This window comes from Lampetra planeri, chromosome 9 (assembly GCF_965212315.1).
Source record: "Lampetra planeri chromosome 9, kcLamPlan1.2.h2, whole genome shotgun sequence".
Taxonomy (NCBI): Eukaryota; Metazoa; Chordata; class Hyperoartia; order Petromyzontiformes; family Petromyzontidae; genus Lampetra; species Lampetra planeri.
Genome location: NC_136115.1, coordinates 12,480,435 through 12,497,950, shown reverse-complemented (window position 1 = coordinate 12,497,950; position 17,516 = coordinate 12,480,435). Strand labels below are relative to the sequence as shown.

General features: G+C 54.0%; 1 protein-coding gene across 1 annotated transcript in view; it reads right to left on the bottom strand.

The window, feature by feature from the left end:
- Nucleotides 1-498: 498 nt before the first annotated feature.
- Nucleotides 499-17,516, bottom strand: part of LOC144720771 (uncharacterized) — a 143,356-nt gene continuing 126,338 nt past the window's right edge. Inside the window, exons 3-4 of the mRNA XM_078597797.1 lie at nucleotides 8,086-8,138; nucleotides 499-510 (exon numbers count right to left, since the gene is read on the bottom strand). Coding sequence (XP_078453923.1) covers nucleotides 499-510; nucleotides 8,086-8,138 — 65 coding nt within the window. The remainder of the gene's footprint in view (nucleotides 511-8,085; nucleotides 8,139-17,516) is intronic.

The window sequence follows — 17,516 nt, the reverse complement described above, 5'->3', positions numbered from 1 at the left end:
GCTGGGTGGGGAGGGAGGGGCTGGGTGGGGAGGAGAGGGTGGGGCTGGGTGGGGAGGGTGGGGCTGGGTGGGGGGTGGGAGGGGTGGGGCTGGGTGGGGAGGAGCTGGTCACCCCGTGGTGCCCTTATAAAACTCAACGTTTAACCTACTCACGCCGGCTTGTGCCCGTCCTCACAGTCGGGCATATTTGCGGAATACACCACGCCGCCGTTGACCCTGGCCATTGACCGAGCAACCCAACGTTCCTACCAGCTCCCTCCGCAGCAGGAATGTGTTTGCTCTGTGCATGCCGTGCGGCCTGCTGTGTTTCGCTATAGTGCCGCTGCACACGACGCGGTGTGATGCTTTTCGACTACGGCGCTCGGGTCTGCTGCTGTGTCTGCTGCACTTCACTACTCTTCTGCGCGTGTGGCCGTGGTCTGCTTCGTGGTTCTGTGCAGCAGTGAAAGCGATGCACGGGCAGGGGGGACGAGGAGGGGCGGATGTCAGTCGCTCCACTTACCGGCTTCCCTGCAAGACACACGCACACACAGAAGAGCGCACGGTTAGACGCTGCGACATTCATTATGATATTAACCTTTATTATTTATAAAACACAGAACATTTAAACAATAAAAATGATCATTTACAGACAATTATATATCCACTCAGAGACAAATACATCTGTATGCTTTGTCAGTCACGGGGGTTGTTTGACCATACTTCACCACACTGGTCAGTGTGGGATTGGTGGAGGGTGGATTGGGGCAAGGAACGGTTCAGAGATCACTCAGCCCTGATATTATTCGTAGCCACGACTCGCCGGGCTCACAGCTCGTTGTGCCAACCAGCAATGTTGATGACAAACGTGGCGAGTTTGATTTTACAATATTGTGCTTTCTCACACGTGGCTTCGCAGATCAGGGCAAAGAAACATGTTTAGATTCCCCGAGTGGCCGGGGACCGTTCTATGGACGAGAGCAGAATGAGTCGTGCCCACTCCGTGCCCAGCGACCCTCACGGCCCCTCCCCCCTGTCCCCACACCCCTGCCCGCTCCCCCGCCTGCCCAACTCGGAGCCGTGTGTCCGGCAGGGCTCTCTGGTTTCAGTGACCACTCGCACAACAAAAGAATTCCTCGGCGGCCTTCGACAAACTGCATCAGCGGCAGCAGCAGCAGCAGCAGTACCAGCCGCTTGGCTGCCCCCCCCCCTCCCGGCCCACGCCCCCCCCCCTCCCCTCTCCACGGCATTCGCTAGCGCCGGGCATTAATTGTGCTGACAGATCAAATCGTGTGCGGCACATGTCGCGGCGGGGCCGGTTGGGAGCGAGCGTTTCCGGTGCGGTGCCGCCCGCACACTTCGGCTCACGCAGCGAGACGGATCCGATGCCTCGCCGGGTCCCCCCTCTCCCCGCCGGTACTGCGCCCCCCCACCCCCCACCACCCCCCCCCCCCCAAAAAAAAAAACACAATTCAAACCAACACCCCAAGCCAAAAACACCGCGACTAATAATCTGCACGCGAAAGACGACTTAGAGATAACACGAGGCGCGATTGTGACAGCTCATTCCTGCCATCGCACCCCGCATGTCACGTGACGTCGCCCTACTGCGTGCGCAACGGACACGATACTGTGGAGCCAACGCAACTTGCAGGGGTCGCGTGCCAGTACACCTCACCCCCCCCCCGCCCCCCATGACTCCTTCCTGCCCAAGTTCCCATGAAAAATCGATTTTCTGGGCGAGCATTGTCGCTGGTTCTCAGTTGTGCGTCTCCCTTTCGATTTGTCTTCATTCTATTCTTGGGTCTGTCGGTAAAGCCACGCACCGAAAGACCCAACAATATGAATTCCTGCGGTCACAAAAGCTTTGAGTCAAGATTTGTCTTCATTAGTTCACCTCTTGGACCCGGTATATTTGGTGGAGTGCTAGGGAGGAGCGATGACTTCAACGCCGCCGTCAGTAAAATCGGATTCGCTTGAAGGGAACGGCACCTCTCCTCTGTCGAACCACTGGTGACATCACTCGCAATGGCCCAAAATTCCCACTCGGTCATTAAATTTCCACCCTCGACACAGGAATAAACAAAACTGTACGAGCAGCATAATCTTCGGTTACTTCCGCCGTTCCTTTATTAATATTTTATTTCGCCTCCTTAAAAAAAACCCCTCTAATCCAGCCGCTACTAAACTTGTCCTGAGCAGTTGTGAGGCTCTGGGGCTTCCCCGCCCGCCCCCCTCCCCCGGCCACGCATCACAGCCGCCCATGCCAGCTTTCCTAATTGGGCGGCAATTAAAGAAAACTTCTACACCGAAAGTCCGCGGCTCTCCGCACACACGCTCCTGGATCTCCTCCGGTGGCTATCGCTTTACCGGAAGCCTGCAAAACGCGCTTCTGTGCAGCGCCAAGCGCGAGCCTCGTGTTACCGCTGTCTCCCTTTCTCCGCTGCTATATTTATGCGTGGCACTAGAAGCTGGCGGGCGGCCAAGCGCCTGCGCTCGTCTATTAAGAAGCCAATATTTCAAACAAACTTATCACCTCTGACACAAAGGGGGCTTTGAGAAACGTCTCTATTTTTAAACCACGCCGCCCTGATTATTCGACAGCTAGCGCGGAATGGCGCCGTGACAAACTCGTTAAGGGGTTAATTAAAATGATTAACAAAAACAAACTCGGGCGACCGAGGGAAGGGAATAGCTTGTTATTGATGTCGTTACGCAGTAGGGACGAGCGCCGTCGAACCCAAACCCACGATATTCTCAGGGTTCTTGGGACGCGGGCGGGGGGGGGGCAGTGGCACTGCGGGGTGTGACGAGAGACTCGACACTCATAACACTTCCCCTGCAAACATTCCTCTCGTGATTTTGATATCACAAAACATCCCTGCGAACCATAACCACAATCGTTTCAAGCTCAAACACCGTGAGGCACGTTCAGACGATTACACCTGACGCGTGGCTGGAAGTGAAAAATAAATAAGCGGAGTTTACAAGTGAGATTCTTAACCCCCCCCCTCCCCGCCTGAACCCACCGTGGCGTATCTCAGCCTGGGTTGTGGAGACCCCACACGGTACAGCTTCCCTTCATTACCAACCACAGGTGGGTGGCAGGTGTGTCGTGGCTTCATTTACATATGACAATAAACCACATGTGCAGACTTTGTTTTCAATCCACTGCGGGATGAAGGCCTCCCCATGCCGTGCTGGTCATGGGGGAGTTATTTGACCGTGCAATTCACCCTGTTGGTCAGTGTAAGTTGAAGGTGTGGAAACATAGACATAGGAACATAAAAGCACAGTACAACAAATAATTTTCGCTGCACCGCCCTCTGCAGTCCACAATGTTATCCCGCAGAAAAGATTGGTAAGAGCAAAAAGGCAGACGGAATGAAAATCTGAATCTTTATTTAGACTGGAGGAAGCTGGTGACCTCTGAAACTCTTTTTCATGGATGGGTGTCGCAAGGACCGGAGCGGAGAAAACACTGAAGGAGAGCGTTCCGCCCAGACTTGATACACGTTTGGCTCTCGCTTGCTTTGGGACGTCACGCGCTGTTGTTCGTAGATTCATCGCTAAGTTTAGCGCTCGCATGCCAGAGGTACCCCACTTAGAGATAGCCCATTCAGAGGTACCCCACTCAGATGCACCCCACGCAAAAGAAAATTCATCACGTGAACTAGCAGAGGGAAATAAAATGAAGGGACCGTGAACACAAACGTGAAACAGTGAACGAATGAATGAATCCGCATGCGACGCGAACAAAAGTAGCCCCCCACAAAAAAACCCGTTACAATTATGAGGGAAACGCGCCGTGCCAAGAGTGAAAGGATTTCTCAGGTTACTGGGTGCTGTGATTACAGCTGGCTCCATCAAAGCCGCGCACCTTTCCCAGCCCCCCGGGCTCCCGACCGAGCATCGGCGAGCGCTGGGGGGGGGGGGGCCTCGGTTCCCGTTAGCCGGCGACGGCGCCCACCACCATGAAAACAGGTACACGGAGAGAGAGAAAGAGAGAGCACAACTCCGCACGGAGAGAGAGAGAGAGATCAACGCCGCGGGCCGTGGGTCCGGCGGCGGTGGACCGCACCCTGCGGCAGGTGCGCACCTGGCTAGGGTTGTCACCTGTCCTGGTTTGTGTCCCCCCCCCCTCCCCCCCCCCCAGGATTGTCTTGGTTTTGTGATCGGTTTTGAAATCGCTCGCCAACTGACGTTAACCATGGCCCGGAATCAAACTCAGTTTGGCAGGTTCATAGTGCCTACACCACCTATCTTCAAGTACACCAATTAAACAACAACAACAACAATAACTGCCATTCGCCACTAAGTAGCGGTGATGTCACCATGGTGCCAGGCTATGTACACTTTAAGGCCATGTGAAGTGTCAGCAAGCTTAGTTCGATATTTTTACACGTGTTTTCGTGGTGATTAAAATCAAGGTGAAGGGGTTACCAGCCCCTTGCACCCGTCCACAGCCCAAGTTGGCCGCTGTGGTGGCTACAAGTGCCCATTCACACACACACGATTAACATGTGATTGAGTGGCCATGCATCACCGCAACATCTGCCCGGCGACTGCCCACGAACGACGCGGCGGCCGCGTCGTTCGTGCCAAACGACACCCCCGGCCACACCTGGGCTCTTTCCCCCCCCCCCCCTCTCGCCCGGTGCCCCCCATATCCCCAACCTGGTTAGGCCAGGAAACTGGTGCATTAGGGAGGAATGCTCAACTCAAGCCCGGGCAGCAGCAACTGTAGCCTCGACAAATCCGCGCGGCGGCTCCCGGAGGCCACGTGCGGCACCTCGAGCGTAGAGGGCCCCCGGGCCGGTGGCACACACTTTGTTCCGTTCTCACGAAGATCGGGGAAATTGTGTCTCGCAGATTTCCTTTACGTGCGCTCTATTTCCAGGCAGCAGCTGGGTACACAGGGACTGTCATCGGCATTTTCTGACTCCCCCCCCCCCCCCTTTATTTATAGCTCTCGTATTAAAAGGCAATTATCGTCAGGTTACAGGCGGGCCCCGCCTCGGCACTCCGCGCCAGGGCTCCAGCTCGACGTCAATCGCCCGACGAAAGACTTCTCAACGCGCTTTAGCAGTAAAATAAACCGCTGCGCCTCCGCCGATGTACGTTCGGCTCCGTGGAGCGAGACACGGACCCTGCGTTCCTCTCCAGCCGAACGAACGAAGGAATGGACGCATCTGAGAGAAAGCCCACCCATCGCGGGCACAGGTGCTAACTGGGTGGGCTTGTTTAACATCGCAGCACCCCGGGGGAGATGGCGGACAACTTTGGGGTAGGCTTTCATCATCCAGCAGTGGAGCGACCGTGGCCGTGACGACGTCGACTAGCGTCGAGGGAGTTACTCGTGGGCACCTCGCGTGGCGTGGAGAGGTTTTTGGTGGGGGGCGGCGGGGCCGCGCGCGGGGGGGTGGGGGCCTCGCCCGAGCGACGTTGCGTGAAATTCGCCCTAGCGTGAGGGGGTGCGGGCTTGCGTGCGCGCGTTTACGTTGGCTTTTGTGTATCCCGAGTAAAATAAAGGGACAGTTTATTTGACAGTGAAAAAAAACGACGGCGGGGTAAACAGAGAGCGTTTTATAGCGTCAAAAAGGCCACGTGCTGGTATTAGTGTTGGCTTCGTGTGGCAATAAAGAAAACATTTCCATTGGTTCGTGCATTCAAAAAAAGTTAAGCTAAACCTTTCAGGTTTTCCTCAACTACAAATAAGTAAATATTATATTACACACACACAAACAGAGACAAAGATCCACCGTATAGCCTCCAACAGACATGTTGGCGCAAGTGCAGATAGCGAGCGCCTATGATGGTCGGAAATGGTACACGCGGGGGTTGGTGGCCAACACCACACCAGGCACTCATGTAAGGCCGAGTCGTTCAAATATTCGCAACTGGTGATGGCCATGAGCGAGTATTGAACTTGGGTCGCCGGGCTCATAGCAGAGCACGCTAAACGCTGCACTACCGCTCCCCACACACACAAACACGCAAACATATACAGAAATTACATATGTCTAAATGAATAAGGTAATTTGCTCATTCATTAGTTCCCGTGCCAGGCACCACCCATCACCATAATGCAAACAATTGAATCCTCTAAACCCCCGACCCCATTGCTGAATTCTCTGTTCTGGGATTTCTGGTGAATTTGCCATGCTCCCGGCTCGCCACCGCAGCCCGTCCGCCCTCCTCGCGAAAGCTGCTGCGTGTACAGCGCCGCTGCCGACCACTGCTGCAACGTCCGCACGGCGCCGATACTCTTGGAATCTCCTGCCGCAACGCTGAAGTTTGGTCAATTAACCCCAAACACGGCACGGGAGGTCCTGATCCAGCAGCGGACGAGGACACGCGGTACAGCGGAGCTGCCGTGCAGTGTCCCGCGCACCGCACTGTAAACTCGACCGCCCAGGTTCGATTCCTGGTCACGGCTGACGTCGTCAGGTGGCGACTATTATCTGAACCGGTTCTGGCTGCCTCCCCCCCCCCCCTTCTCCAACTCGCACGAACCATGGGGGAGAAGTATGGTCAAACAACGGCCATGACCGACACGGCGTGGTGAGGCCTTTATCCAGCAGTAAATTGACAAAGAACCGTACACGTAACATTGCATATCGTTGTACGGGAGTACTTCTCTTGAATGCTACTTGAATAGAGAAGTACTCCTGGTGGGTGCTTCTGTCCCAGACAACTACGCCTGTCACCCCCTCCCCCCAAATCTGCCCCCCCGGCCCCCTCCCCGCGTTATAAACGCCGCTGAACACGTGCGACTGAAGAGAGCGCGAGGAAAGCCCTGGCCACCACGGTAACCCTAGCTCACTTCCTGGCCTCCGGTTTCGCTGGGAAGGCTCGAAACAAGGGCCGTTAGGGGCGCACCGCTGCGCACCGCACCAACGCTACCCAGGGGAGCATGGGAAGGAGAGGAGGGAGGGGGCAAGGGGCGGCAGAGGAGTCTTCTCTCGCTCTGCCAATGCTCACGCGCATGCAACACCCGGGGGGAAGGGAGGGGGTGGTGGCTTAATTTCTCACCGATGATTTTTTCCGGGAGTATGCGGAGCGTGTGACGTGTGGTCACGGCGATCGCGACAAGAGTACGACTCGATGTGGTGCGGAAATATTTTTCGGTCGTGAAAATCTTTTCTGAGATGTCAGCCTGGAATCCCCTGGCTCCAGGTTGAGGAGGCGATACAAACTCCACCCGCCCGCCGGGTTTTTCAGACTCAGGGGGGGGATTTGTTGATGATTGGCATATGAAGGTAATACGGCCTCCGATGAATCACTCCCCTCGCAATTTGGTTCACTGTTACAATCTGGAGAAATGGAATATGGAGAATTGCTGCTTTATTTGCCGAGGTGGTAAATACAGAATCTCGAGTGGCTGCAGGGTTTACATGACCAAATTACATACGACGTGTATGAATAAAAAAATAATCTATTCTGACACAATGCACATATCCTTAATGCCAGAACTAATTGTAATAGATCAATAGATGCATCACTACTTTGCTAAAAGGCAACGTGTGACGATGATGATTATAATGATGATGCCTCATCAGTGCTTGGCCCCCATCAGGTCGGGTTCCCCTCGGGATCCGCACGGTCTGCGAGTGCCCGTCAGGCTGGAGAGAGCACTGCTGATGAAGCCGATGCCAGTGCGTTCCAGTTTCTCAGTGGGTCTCTGTGTGAGTCCACGGGTCTCTGTGTGAGTCCACGGGTCTCTGTGTGAGTCCACGGGTCTCTGTGTGATTCCACGGGTCTCTGTGTGAGTCCACGGGTCTCTACGTGGGAAGCTATTGCCAATGACTCCACCCGCACACATTATCACCCGAGACTGGAACACCCTCGGGTAGAATTTGCAGCCTCGTCCACCTAGTGCCTTGCACCACCACCACCACTACCAACCACTAGCACCTCGCTGTTATCGTTAAACTTCGCGCCGCCGGTGTCGAGTTTGATTTATTTTGTGCAATGCACGACTTTTGCCGCCCGGCAAATTATCGCTGCACTTGCGCATGCAGTGGCGGAGAGTAACATTGCAGAATTTGGGCTTCATGACTCTGGCAATACATGTGAAGGGGGGGGGTGGTGGGGGTGGGGGACAGCCTCACCTGGCTCCCCGGTTCGCCCTCGCTTGCCCATCCTGCCGGGAGGTCCTGCAACACAGAGGCAAGAACCGTCAGACCTCGTGGACAGCCAATGGTGTCCTCCCAAGTGACCCCAACAATTGGGGTCAATCTTCAACGTAGCGGTCTGACACGTTGAGGCTCTGTGTCCTGCAAAGGACGAATCAAAGTGTTCTGGTTTCACCATCCTTCCTTCTAGCCCGCTCCTACATTCCACTCTTCCCTGGGCCACTATTATTCGCCCTGACCACAACCACCTCCTGAGAAACATTCGCTAGGTTGCAACCACCGACTTCTTCAGAACACATTGAGATTTAAACAAGAACAGTTTATTATTTTCTTTTGTTTTAATAATTGCCTCCGGCATCATGTTTTTGTGATCGGGAGCAGCATCGGCACGATTCCCTCACTGGGTCATGACCTTTGATTGGACTGTTATCTCCGTACCCCAGTGCTGGATTTCTGGGTTGTTATCGATCTTCCCTCACCTCTCATTACCCCACACCGAAAAACAAAGATCTCCCGTGTAGCCTTTATCTGACTCTTTTGGCAAGTGCTGTTAGCGAGCAACCTATGAAGCTCAGCACGGCACACAATGGGGTGGGTATTCATTTAAAGCTCAGTCAACCTACAGGAGGTCTAAATATATTCCAGCAATGTTAGCCACGGCCAGGGATCAAACCCAGCTATCTGGGTTCACAACACTGTGTGATGAACCATTACGTTATTGCTCCACACACGCATTCACGTCGACAAATGCACTCGCACAGTTGTACAAACACTTAGCCAGACACTGTGAACGCGGCTTTCTCAGAGATTGGTGGCGTTCGAGGGTTCTTCCTGCCGTCGAGTGCTAAATACACCCCCTTGTCAATTTATCTGCAGGACTTAGTGGTGGCACTTGACACATCGGGACACTCGACAGCTGCACTAGAGCCAGGCCAAATGCTATCGCTAATATGACGGACGTGAGTGGCAGCGCTGTAGTGGGGGAAATAACAGGGCACTCAACGGCCGCACCGACTCTTCAATCGAGCACTCGACAGCTCAGCGACGGCAGGCTGCGTAGGCACGGCGGCTCCGCTCGGCGCGCTGCCGATTGATCGTTCACGACGCTCTGCGCGCCGACGCTGGTCGCGAAAGTGCAGAGGCTTCGTTGGGGCTCAGAGGGCGCACGAGGCACTTTTGCCCTCGCGTGACACAAGCGTCGAACGAGATCGCCCGCGAGATCTCCCGCGAGATCTCCTGCGAGATCTCACGCGAGATCGCCCGCGAGATCTCACGCGAGATCTCACGCGAGATCGCCCGCGAGATCTCCTGCGAGATCGCCCGGCGCGCCATCGCACCCGCGGGTTGACCGAGCGCAGGGGCTGGAACGCATCGCCTCCGATTTTAAGTGACATTCTTTCCGTTGATCTTTTCTGCCGCTTAATCTAATTATACAGAGAGGAAGCTCAGCCGAGGATGCAAAGCCTTAATATTATTATTATTAAAAGCGTGGTTCCAGTTGTGGTTGCGGTGCGGATGTATGGTGGGTGAATCTAGGGCGACAGGTCGGGCTCTGCGTGCGGGTGTTGGATTAGCGGACGTCTCCTCTGATGCCACGAGGTGCCCCCCCCCCATATGCTTTGTTCAATTTGGGTGCACAATAAAATAATAAAAATAAAACATAATAAAATAATTCTCACGACGTTTCGGCCACAACGCAAGCAGCCGTCCTCAGGTGAAGAACAGGTCTGTCAGAAAGACAGCGTCTCATTCAGACCTGTTCTTCACCTGAGGACGGCTGCTTGCGTTGTGGCCGAAACGTCGCGAGAATTATTTTATTATGTTTTATTTTTATTATTTTATTATTTCCATTCTACGTGACTTTACCGAAAGAACCAAGAAGATGAATCCCTGCAGTCACGAAAGCTTTAAATCGAAATATAAATTGGGTGCACAACTTAAGCAACTTGTGCCTGTTTAAAAAAATAAAAATCACTCGACAAACAGTGAAAAGGTTCGAAGGCAACCAAAACCTTTTTTTTTAAGGAATGATAAAAAAAAACTGCTCGAAAATAAAACCATCGCCCGCTGTGAGCTCCTCAAAAAGTGTTGCGGGAGAGAGAGAGGGAGGGAGGGAGAGGGAGAAATCGACAGGGCCACCTGACGCTAACCCTCACGCCGTCTCCTCAAAGTCCTCACGGTAAACGTAGCTGCCCGTGTGAAACAAGCACATTTCCACGGCTGACAGGGTGGGGGGAGGGGTGGGGGCAGGGGGAGGTCAACGCCGATGCTTCTGGGAGTTTGAGAAACTGGACAGAGCAGCAAATAACACGGCGGTCACTCATCCCCTTTGTCTGCCGATGCGTCTTCACGTCACCACAGTTCAAAAACCCTCGCTCGCGACGCGGTCATCTGTATGTATGTACGTTGAACTTCTTTCGCACCATACGTAGCCTTCCGTGCTAATCGGAGGTGCGGGGGAAGGACAAAGAACGAAACGCAGAAAACCGTTCTAAAGAAATGAGTTTTCAATCTGAATTTTAAAAGTGCACAGCTCCTGTGGCTTCGGAAGGAAGAGCGTCCCGGACGGCCACAGGAGTGCATCTGAAAGCGCACGATGCGGTGACGACCGACTTTTCGTGCGATGGTTAGCCAAAGGCCGCCACCGCGAGGATGACCGGAGTTTGCGTGATGGTTTACACTCCTCGTCTGTCGAAAGGGCAGACAGCCACGGCTGGCTCACGGGGACAATGCAGCTCTAACGTGACGCGCGCCAACGTTGTCGTCTGGATGCGATCACGATCACGTTCGAAACAAAACGCTTACCAACGAATATAAAAACGGTGAGCGATGTTCACAGATGGTTTGGGTTTGCCTGACAAAACTGGCAGAACCGAGCGACGGGTGTTTATCTTGGACAGGTTCACGGGTGCACGACACTTGCCATGTACGCACGCGCTTACACACATCTATGCGTGTGTATGGCCCACAGGGTACGCAGAACACGACCGCAGCAGACAACAAGACGAGCAACAGACGCATCGTCAACGCAAACCGCTACACAACGGCCATTGTGAGCGGCGCCACGAAATGAATGGATACGCACGCTGCAACCCACACGGCACGCGTACGCACGCAGGCAAAGGCACACGCAACCGCCGGGGAACTCTATTAAGCGGCACTTCAAAGTGGCCTTTTCATGCCCGCTAATGTTGACGTGCTGGCACAAACACCGGCGTTCGAGCGTGCGTGCGTGCGCACACGATTTGGCCACTCCGTGCAACAGGGGCGGTAAATGGGATCTCGCCTGAACCTCTCTGAATCCGAGCACAAGCCGATGCTGCCGCTGCTGCTGCTGTTTCTGCCAGGCACGTGGCTTTTGTTTGAACAATCGTACGCAGCATCGCCCAACATGCCACAGACAGGCATCGCTCGCTACAAATTGGCCCCTTGTACGACAACGACAAAAAAAAATCGCTGGGCTGTGTCCGACGGCAATCGCACATGCTACCAGCCGCTGCTGCTGACCGCCAACAAAAATACACCTGCGAATATAGGGCAGTGGAAGACGAACGAAGGAGAGCGTTCGTGTTGTCGTGATTCGCCGGTGACCAAGAGGCTTGAGCAACTAATGCGTGCGGTTTATTCCTGTTCACGTCCTGACCGTCCTGTGTCCTGTGATGGCAGCGACGCCTCGCGTGGTGTGCATGCGCGCACTTTAATGTTTTGGGTAAGACACTAAATGAATGCTTTAAAAAAAAAATGTTAGATAAGAAACACTCGCGGTGATGAAATGAAAAATGAGAATGTGTCAATTTATTCCATAGTACCGCTTAAATAGTTTTTTTTGAAAACGTGAATATGAATGAATTGAAACATTTTCACATTGGCAGTGTCGTATATATATCTCCGCCGTGCTCCATCAACAGCCGTCAATTTGAGATGGCTCCCATACCCCACCTCGACCCATCCTTGTTTGCCAAAGACGAAAAACAGGCAAGGGTGGAATGAGTAAAAAAAAAACACACGCGTGTTGAGGTTTCTTTTGTTAATAAATGCCTGGTTGTGGCACGAGCGAGTGGAGAGCTGACAGGAGTGCGCTTACCGCAAGCATGTTGTGCTGGGAGACAACAACATTGCCCTGTTTGGTACGTGTGTGTGTATACGCGCACATGTACAGCCGCAACACTCAGCCTCGTGTGTGGGCACTCGTTAAAACAGCTGTGCGCAGATCCAGGGATTATACAGAGCAAGGACGGCACAAGGAGGGAGGACATTTCCCCATTGTCATGAGGACATCCAGTCATGGGGAGCGCCACAAGGGAGTATTTGGGGGCGAGGAGTGAGGTTTTGTAGCTCTGCTTTGTGTCGTGTGATGTCACTGAGCAATTGCGGGATGATGACGTATGAAAGGGTGTCGCAGATCATCGTGGTCAAATCAAGGGCCCGCATGTACCACTGGTTATTGGCACCACTGCGAGGTGGGTGACAGCATTGTACATTTACCCGGGAGAGCAGTATAATGGCGTTATTTAAATTCCCAAAATCTCGAAGAGTGGAGTTAGCTATGAGTGGAACTACTCATAGGAGAGGTGGGTACTCGGGTGATGCAGCAGCAGCGGAGATGGGAAACATCGTTAAGCAGTTTGCCGCACAGTTCATGAAGCAAATCTGCTCGTGGTGGGTAACGATTTCACGTGGCCGGGCACGAAGGAAATGCCCCAGATGACAGCTGCTTCCAATGCCGATTGACGCACGACGAGCGTGCTCTGAAATTTGTACCGTGCTCCGTGCGTGTGAAAAACCCAGCACTTGCACCCAAAGGTCTGCTAAGGCTATACGCGGGGATATTTATCTTTGTAAAAAACAGATCTCGCCCGTCCACCACATTACACGCCTGCCACCGGGCGTCGTTCCGACAATGCGGTAACGCGATCCCGTCAGCGGGCGTCCCCTTCGCGAAGCGCAGCTTCGGAAACAACGCAAAGCGAACAAATTAGAAGCAACGGTCTCGGCGAGGCGGCTCGTGAGCTGGACAGTCGGCACGCCGTGAGAACGAGAGACGGGGGATGGGGGTAGAGGGGGGAGGGAGCTGGGGTGGGGGGTTGGGACCTCCAAGTCCCCTTGGGGCCAGAGTCGGCACCCTTTGATCTCAGGCTCCGCTCAAGAGTAGCAGCAATGCCGGGTGCTGCATAACGAGCGTTATCAGAGCTGCCTCCTCTGCCCCCCTCTGCCTCCACTGCCTCCTCCTGCGGGCTTCGTGGGACTGTGATGGGAAGGGGGAGCAGGTGGGTGAGATTATGGGGGCCTCTTTTAAAATACTTTTTTTGTATCAAACTGTCTGGCAGCTCAAAATAAATTCCCTTATGCTGAAACGGCAATGATTATTCGTCAGAATCTTAACTTAATCAAATTGTCAAAAGTCCGGTTAAAAAATAATATCTTGGCATCGTTACAGAGGCACACTTTGATCCTGGGCCCTTTCGAGCAGTAGCACGGTCGCCCTAACATGTGCTGCACACAAACACACACACACACATACACACACGCCTGGTCACGCAAACACACACACACACATACACACACGCCTGGGCACGCAAACACACACACACACATACACACACGCCTGGGCACGCAAACACACACACACACATACACACATACACACACGCCTGGGCACGCAAACACACACACACATACACACATACACACACGCCTGGGCACGCAAACACACACACACAAACACACACACACACTGGTGGACAAAGTGCGTTTGAGGCTAAAATAAATAACCAAATATTCGAAAAAAGCAATATTTGGAAACACATGAAGCGAGGAGGGGAACAAAAATGTATAAAGAAAACATTCAATTAGAGAACACAAGTCACTTATTTGTTGCAGGCGCTGTCAAATAGCGGAGAAGAAGAAGAAGCAATGCACGGAGGCCCAAAATAGCCGTGTGCGGGCCGCTCTGTTTGGGGATCGTCCGCGGCGCGCTTGCAGGGGAGCAATGACGGAGTTATTTTCTTAATTGGACGGAAACCCGTAGTCCGATTTCGCGCGATGAGTGACCGTCCCCCATACACCCAACTGAGAACGCGCGCCGACGCCGCCCGGGCTTGGCGGGCAGCGGTTGGTTACGGCGGAGGCGACATTTCTCTACTTGCCGGGGTTACGGGATCCGTTTGTTTTGCGCAGCGCGCGGCTCGTTCACACCCCGAGAGGAAGCGCGCGCGCGCACGCACGACGCGGAGAAATAGCCACGCGCTGCTCACGGAGCGATTCGCGCACGCCACGCGCGCGAGATGCCACGGCCGGCCCTCCGCGGGGTGGGCGGTGGTGGTTGGTGGTGGTGGTGTTGTCGTTAATTAAAGCCGGCACGGCTTTTGCGGGATTTAGCCGCGACCGTTTTAGCCGCACGGCGAGCGCGCGCGGTTAGAAATGTGGCGGTGCCGGTGGGGTGTGCGGGATGGTCAAGGTCGGTCGGGCAAATGCGGTGACCCTGAGAGAAGAAACATGGAGCGGACGCCTCGTGAACGTGACGTGACCAGAGTGGCGCTAGAGGCGATTTGGTTGGGGGCAGCGAGCACAGAGGTTTGTGGAAATAATACGCAGGCGATGGCAGTTTTGGATTTGTGTGCTTGAGCTAATTTGCTGATAGCTCCTCACAGCACGCGATATAATCGCTTGCAGCACCAGAAGTGCCCCTCAACAAGTGGTGGCTTATTTTAGGCGCTGCCACCCAACACTGGTTTAAATAACATTGCATTCCATTTTGCCAAACATGTGTTTAAATTAAAACCAGGCAATGCTTGCAATGTTCCTGTTGCTATTTTGTTTGCATGCCCGACAGGCAAAGGGACGTAATTAAAACCGGTAATGTCCCTATACGTCAGCCAGGTGTATCTGATAATCATGCCCAATTTCAGTTTATTACAGTGGCCCGGACGACTACCCTCCTGGTTCTCGTGGAATTGAGTTTCAAGCCACCGATCCCTGTAACAGTGGTGGGCACGCGAGTTCGCAGATCACAGTCACGCACGCTAACTGGCGCCAAACACCGAGGCACACGCAGGAGGGAGACCGAGCCACGGCATCGGAGCCTGTTTATTGCCACGCGACGGTTAAAAACAAATGATTTATCTGTGTTTGGACGTCGTAATTCTTTGGTATCTTTGTTCTGTTTTGCGAAGTTTTTTTCCCCGTCAGCGTCGACGTTGCGACAGGAAGACTTATGCAATGGGCCACTTAGGAATTGCAATGAAAAAAAATTATCCTCCAGTTTTTTTTGTACTCCCTCTTAGGACTAAATTGCGGTTACATTTTACAACACTGCTTTTTGCTTTTTTGAGGAAGCTTGACTGCGGACCCACATGCGTCCACAATCAGGGTTTCTCAAAGTCGTCCAATTGTGACTGCTGATTGAACCCTGCACGTCAGGGCGGAGACTACACAGCACACCCTGCTCGCTGCCGCTAACAGCCCGCGGGCGGAACACGCGGGTACACGCATGCAAGCATGCGCACAGATACATTAAGACATACAAAGACAAATATCCCCCGTGTAGCCTTTCACAGGCTGTTTGGGCAAGTGCTGTTAGCGAGTAGCAAGCAACCTATTACGGTCGGGCACGGCGTACGAAGGGATGGTGTGGCCAGCACCACAGGAACACGTGCATGCATAGACACATGTGCACACACGTGTCCACACAGACGCGGAGGCATGTACACATGTGCAATTACACACACACACACAGAGGCACATCACATACGCACGACCGCATGTGCACAATACATGTGCACACGCACGACTACGCACACTTGGACGTATACACACAGAGACACGCATACAAATACACGCATGGGCACATGGACACAAGCATATGCACACACGTGTGTGCCCCCTAGCACACAATGTTCACGCGCAGACACACCAACGCGCACCACTGCCATGCACGTGCACATCTATAGAAAGAAACGACAGCCCTGTTCAGATCCAAATTTGTACTCGGACAAGCTGAGGTCAAAATCCAGAATTGTCATCTTTTTTTTTAGTTTGAGGAACTTGGTCGGAAAGCAGCGCCTTGCGTATTTTTAGGAGGTGGGGGGGGGGACGCAGGGGGCAAGGCGCACTACTCAAGTGTCCTCCAGGCCACGTCGGAGGGGTAGGGTGGACGAACGCACGCACGCACCCAAGCACGCGCACGCACACACGCACGCACGCACGCACCCAAGCACGCACACACGCACGCACGTACCCAAGCACGCACGGCTAGTGACCAACGAGGGAACAAGCGGAATGCCCGGCCACCGCCACCGCCACCGCGCCCTTCTCCCCGAGCCCCCGCTATTTCGAGCGAGGGAGACACGGGCGCATTGTTCATCGCTGGCGGCGGAACAGGCACGGACGTGGTGGTTGCCGCTGGTGGGGACAATGTGCCTTGACGTGCACATAGGCTGGCACAAGCGCCGTGGTGACGTCAGCGCCACTTGGTGGTGGCGAGTGGCGCTCTTCGTTGTTGTTGTTGTTGGCGGGGCAAAGGTGCACGCCAAGAGCACTCGCCCCAACAGTCTGTGAAAGGCTACACGGGGGATCTTTGTCTTTGGTGGGGCAAAGCGAGGGGGTGGGGGGGTGTTGCTGGGGGTGGCGGAAGCCGAGTCCCGGGGAGCGCGGCACTGAGGTTGAGATTGTTTTTTGTAGGGGGCCACTTGGACATTCGGGGGGGGGGGGGCAGAGTTGGCACGAGCTTCCCTCCGGCGCTGACGGGTCGCGGCGAGTCGAGGGGTTCGCATCGTGCGCCCGTGCCAGCCGCGGGCGCCCGTGCCAGCCGCGGGCTGCTGGCAAGCGCTCAAGGAATTGTGCGATGCCAAGAAGAGAAAAATACAATTTGGAACGTGGGCCTCCTTCGCTGCCCCCCCACCACCCCCCCCCCTCCACTAGTGCACCTGTTGGCTGCAAGGAGACTTCCCCGTGTCTCCCAGGGTTAACGAATCTGCCTGTCGCTAATTAATGACGCGTGGTGCACTGCGTAATGTTGAATTGACAACATGTTTTTTTTAACACGGTTGCTGAGCACAGGCCCAAATGTCTCAAACAAAAAGCGGTCATCCGGCAAATAGTGCTGTTGAAGGTGTAATAGGTAGAGTCAGTTCGTTTCTTGATTTGAACAAGGTTAAAATGTGACCAGTAATAACAAACGACGCAACTCAAGCCTTGCCAAATATCAAACAATAAACAAAGAATTTATATCAACAAATACTATTTTAAATGAAAATTCCATTTTTGTTTTCGTTTAGGGCAGAGGATAAGAGAGGAGGGGTGATGGGGGGAAAGGGGACGGGATGTGCGGTCAGGGCAATGGCTGGGCTGCTGAGCGAAGCAGACCACAGAGTCATGGCATTGATGACGAGGCAAGCGGGT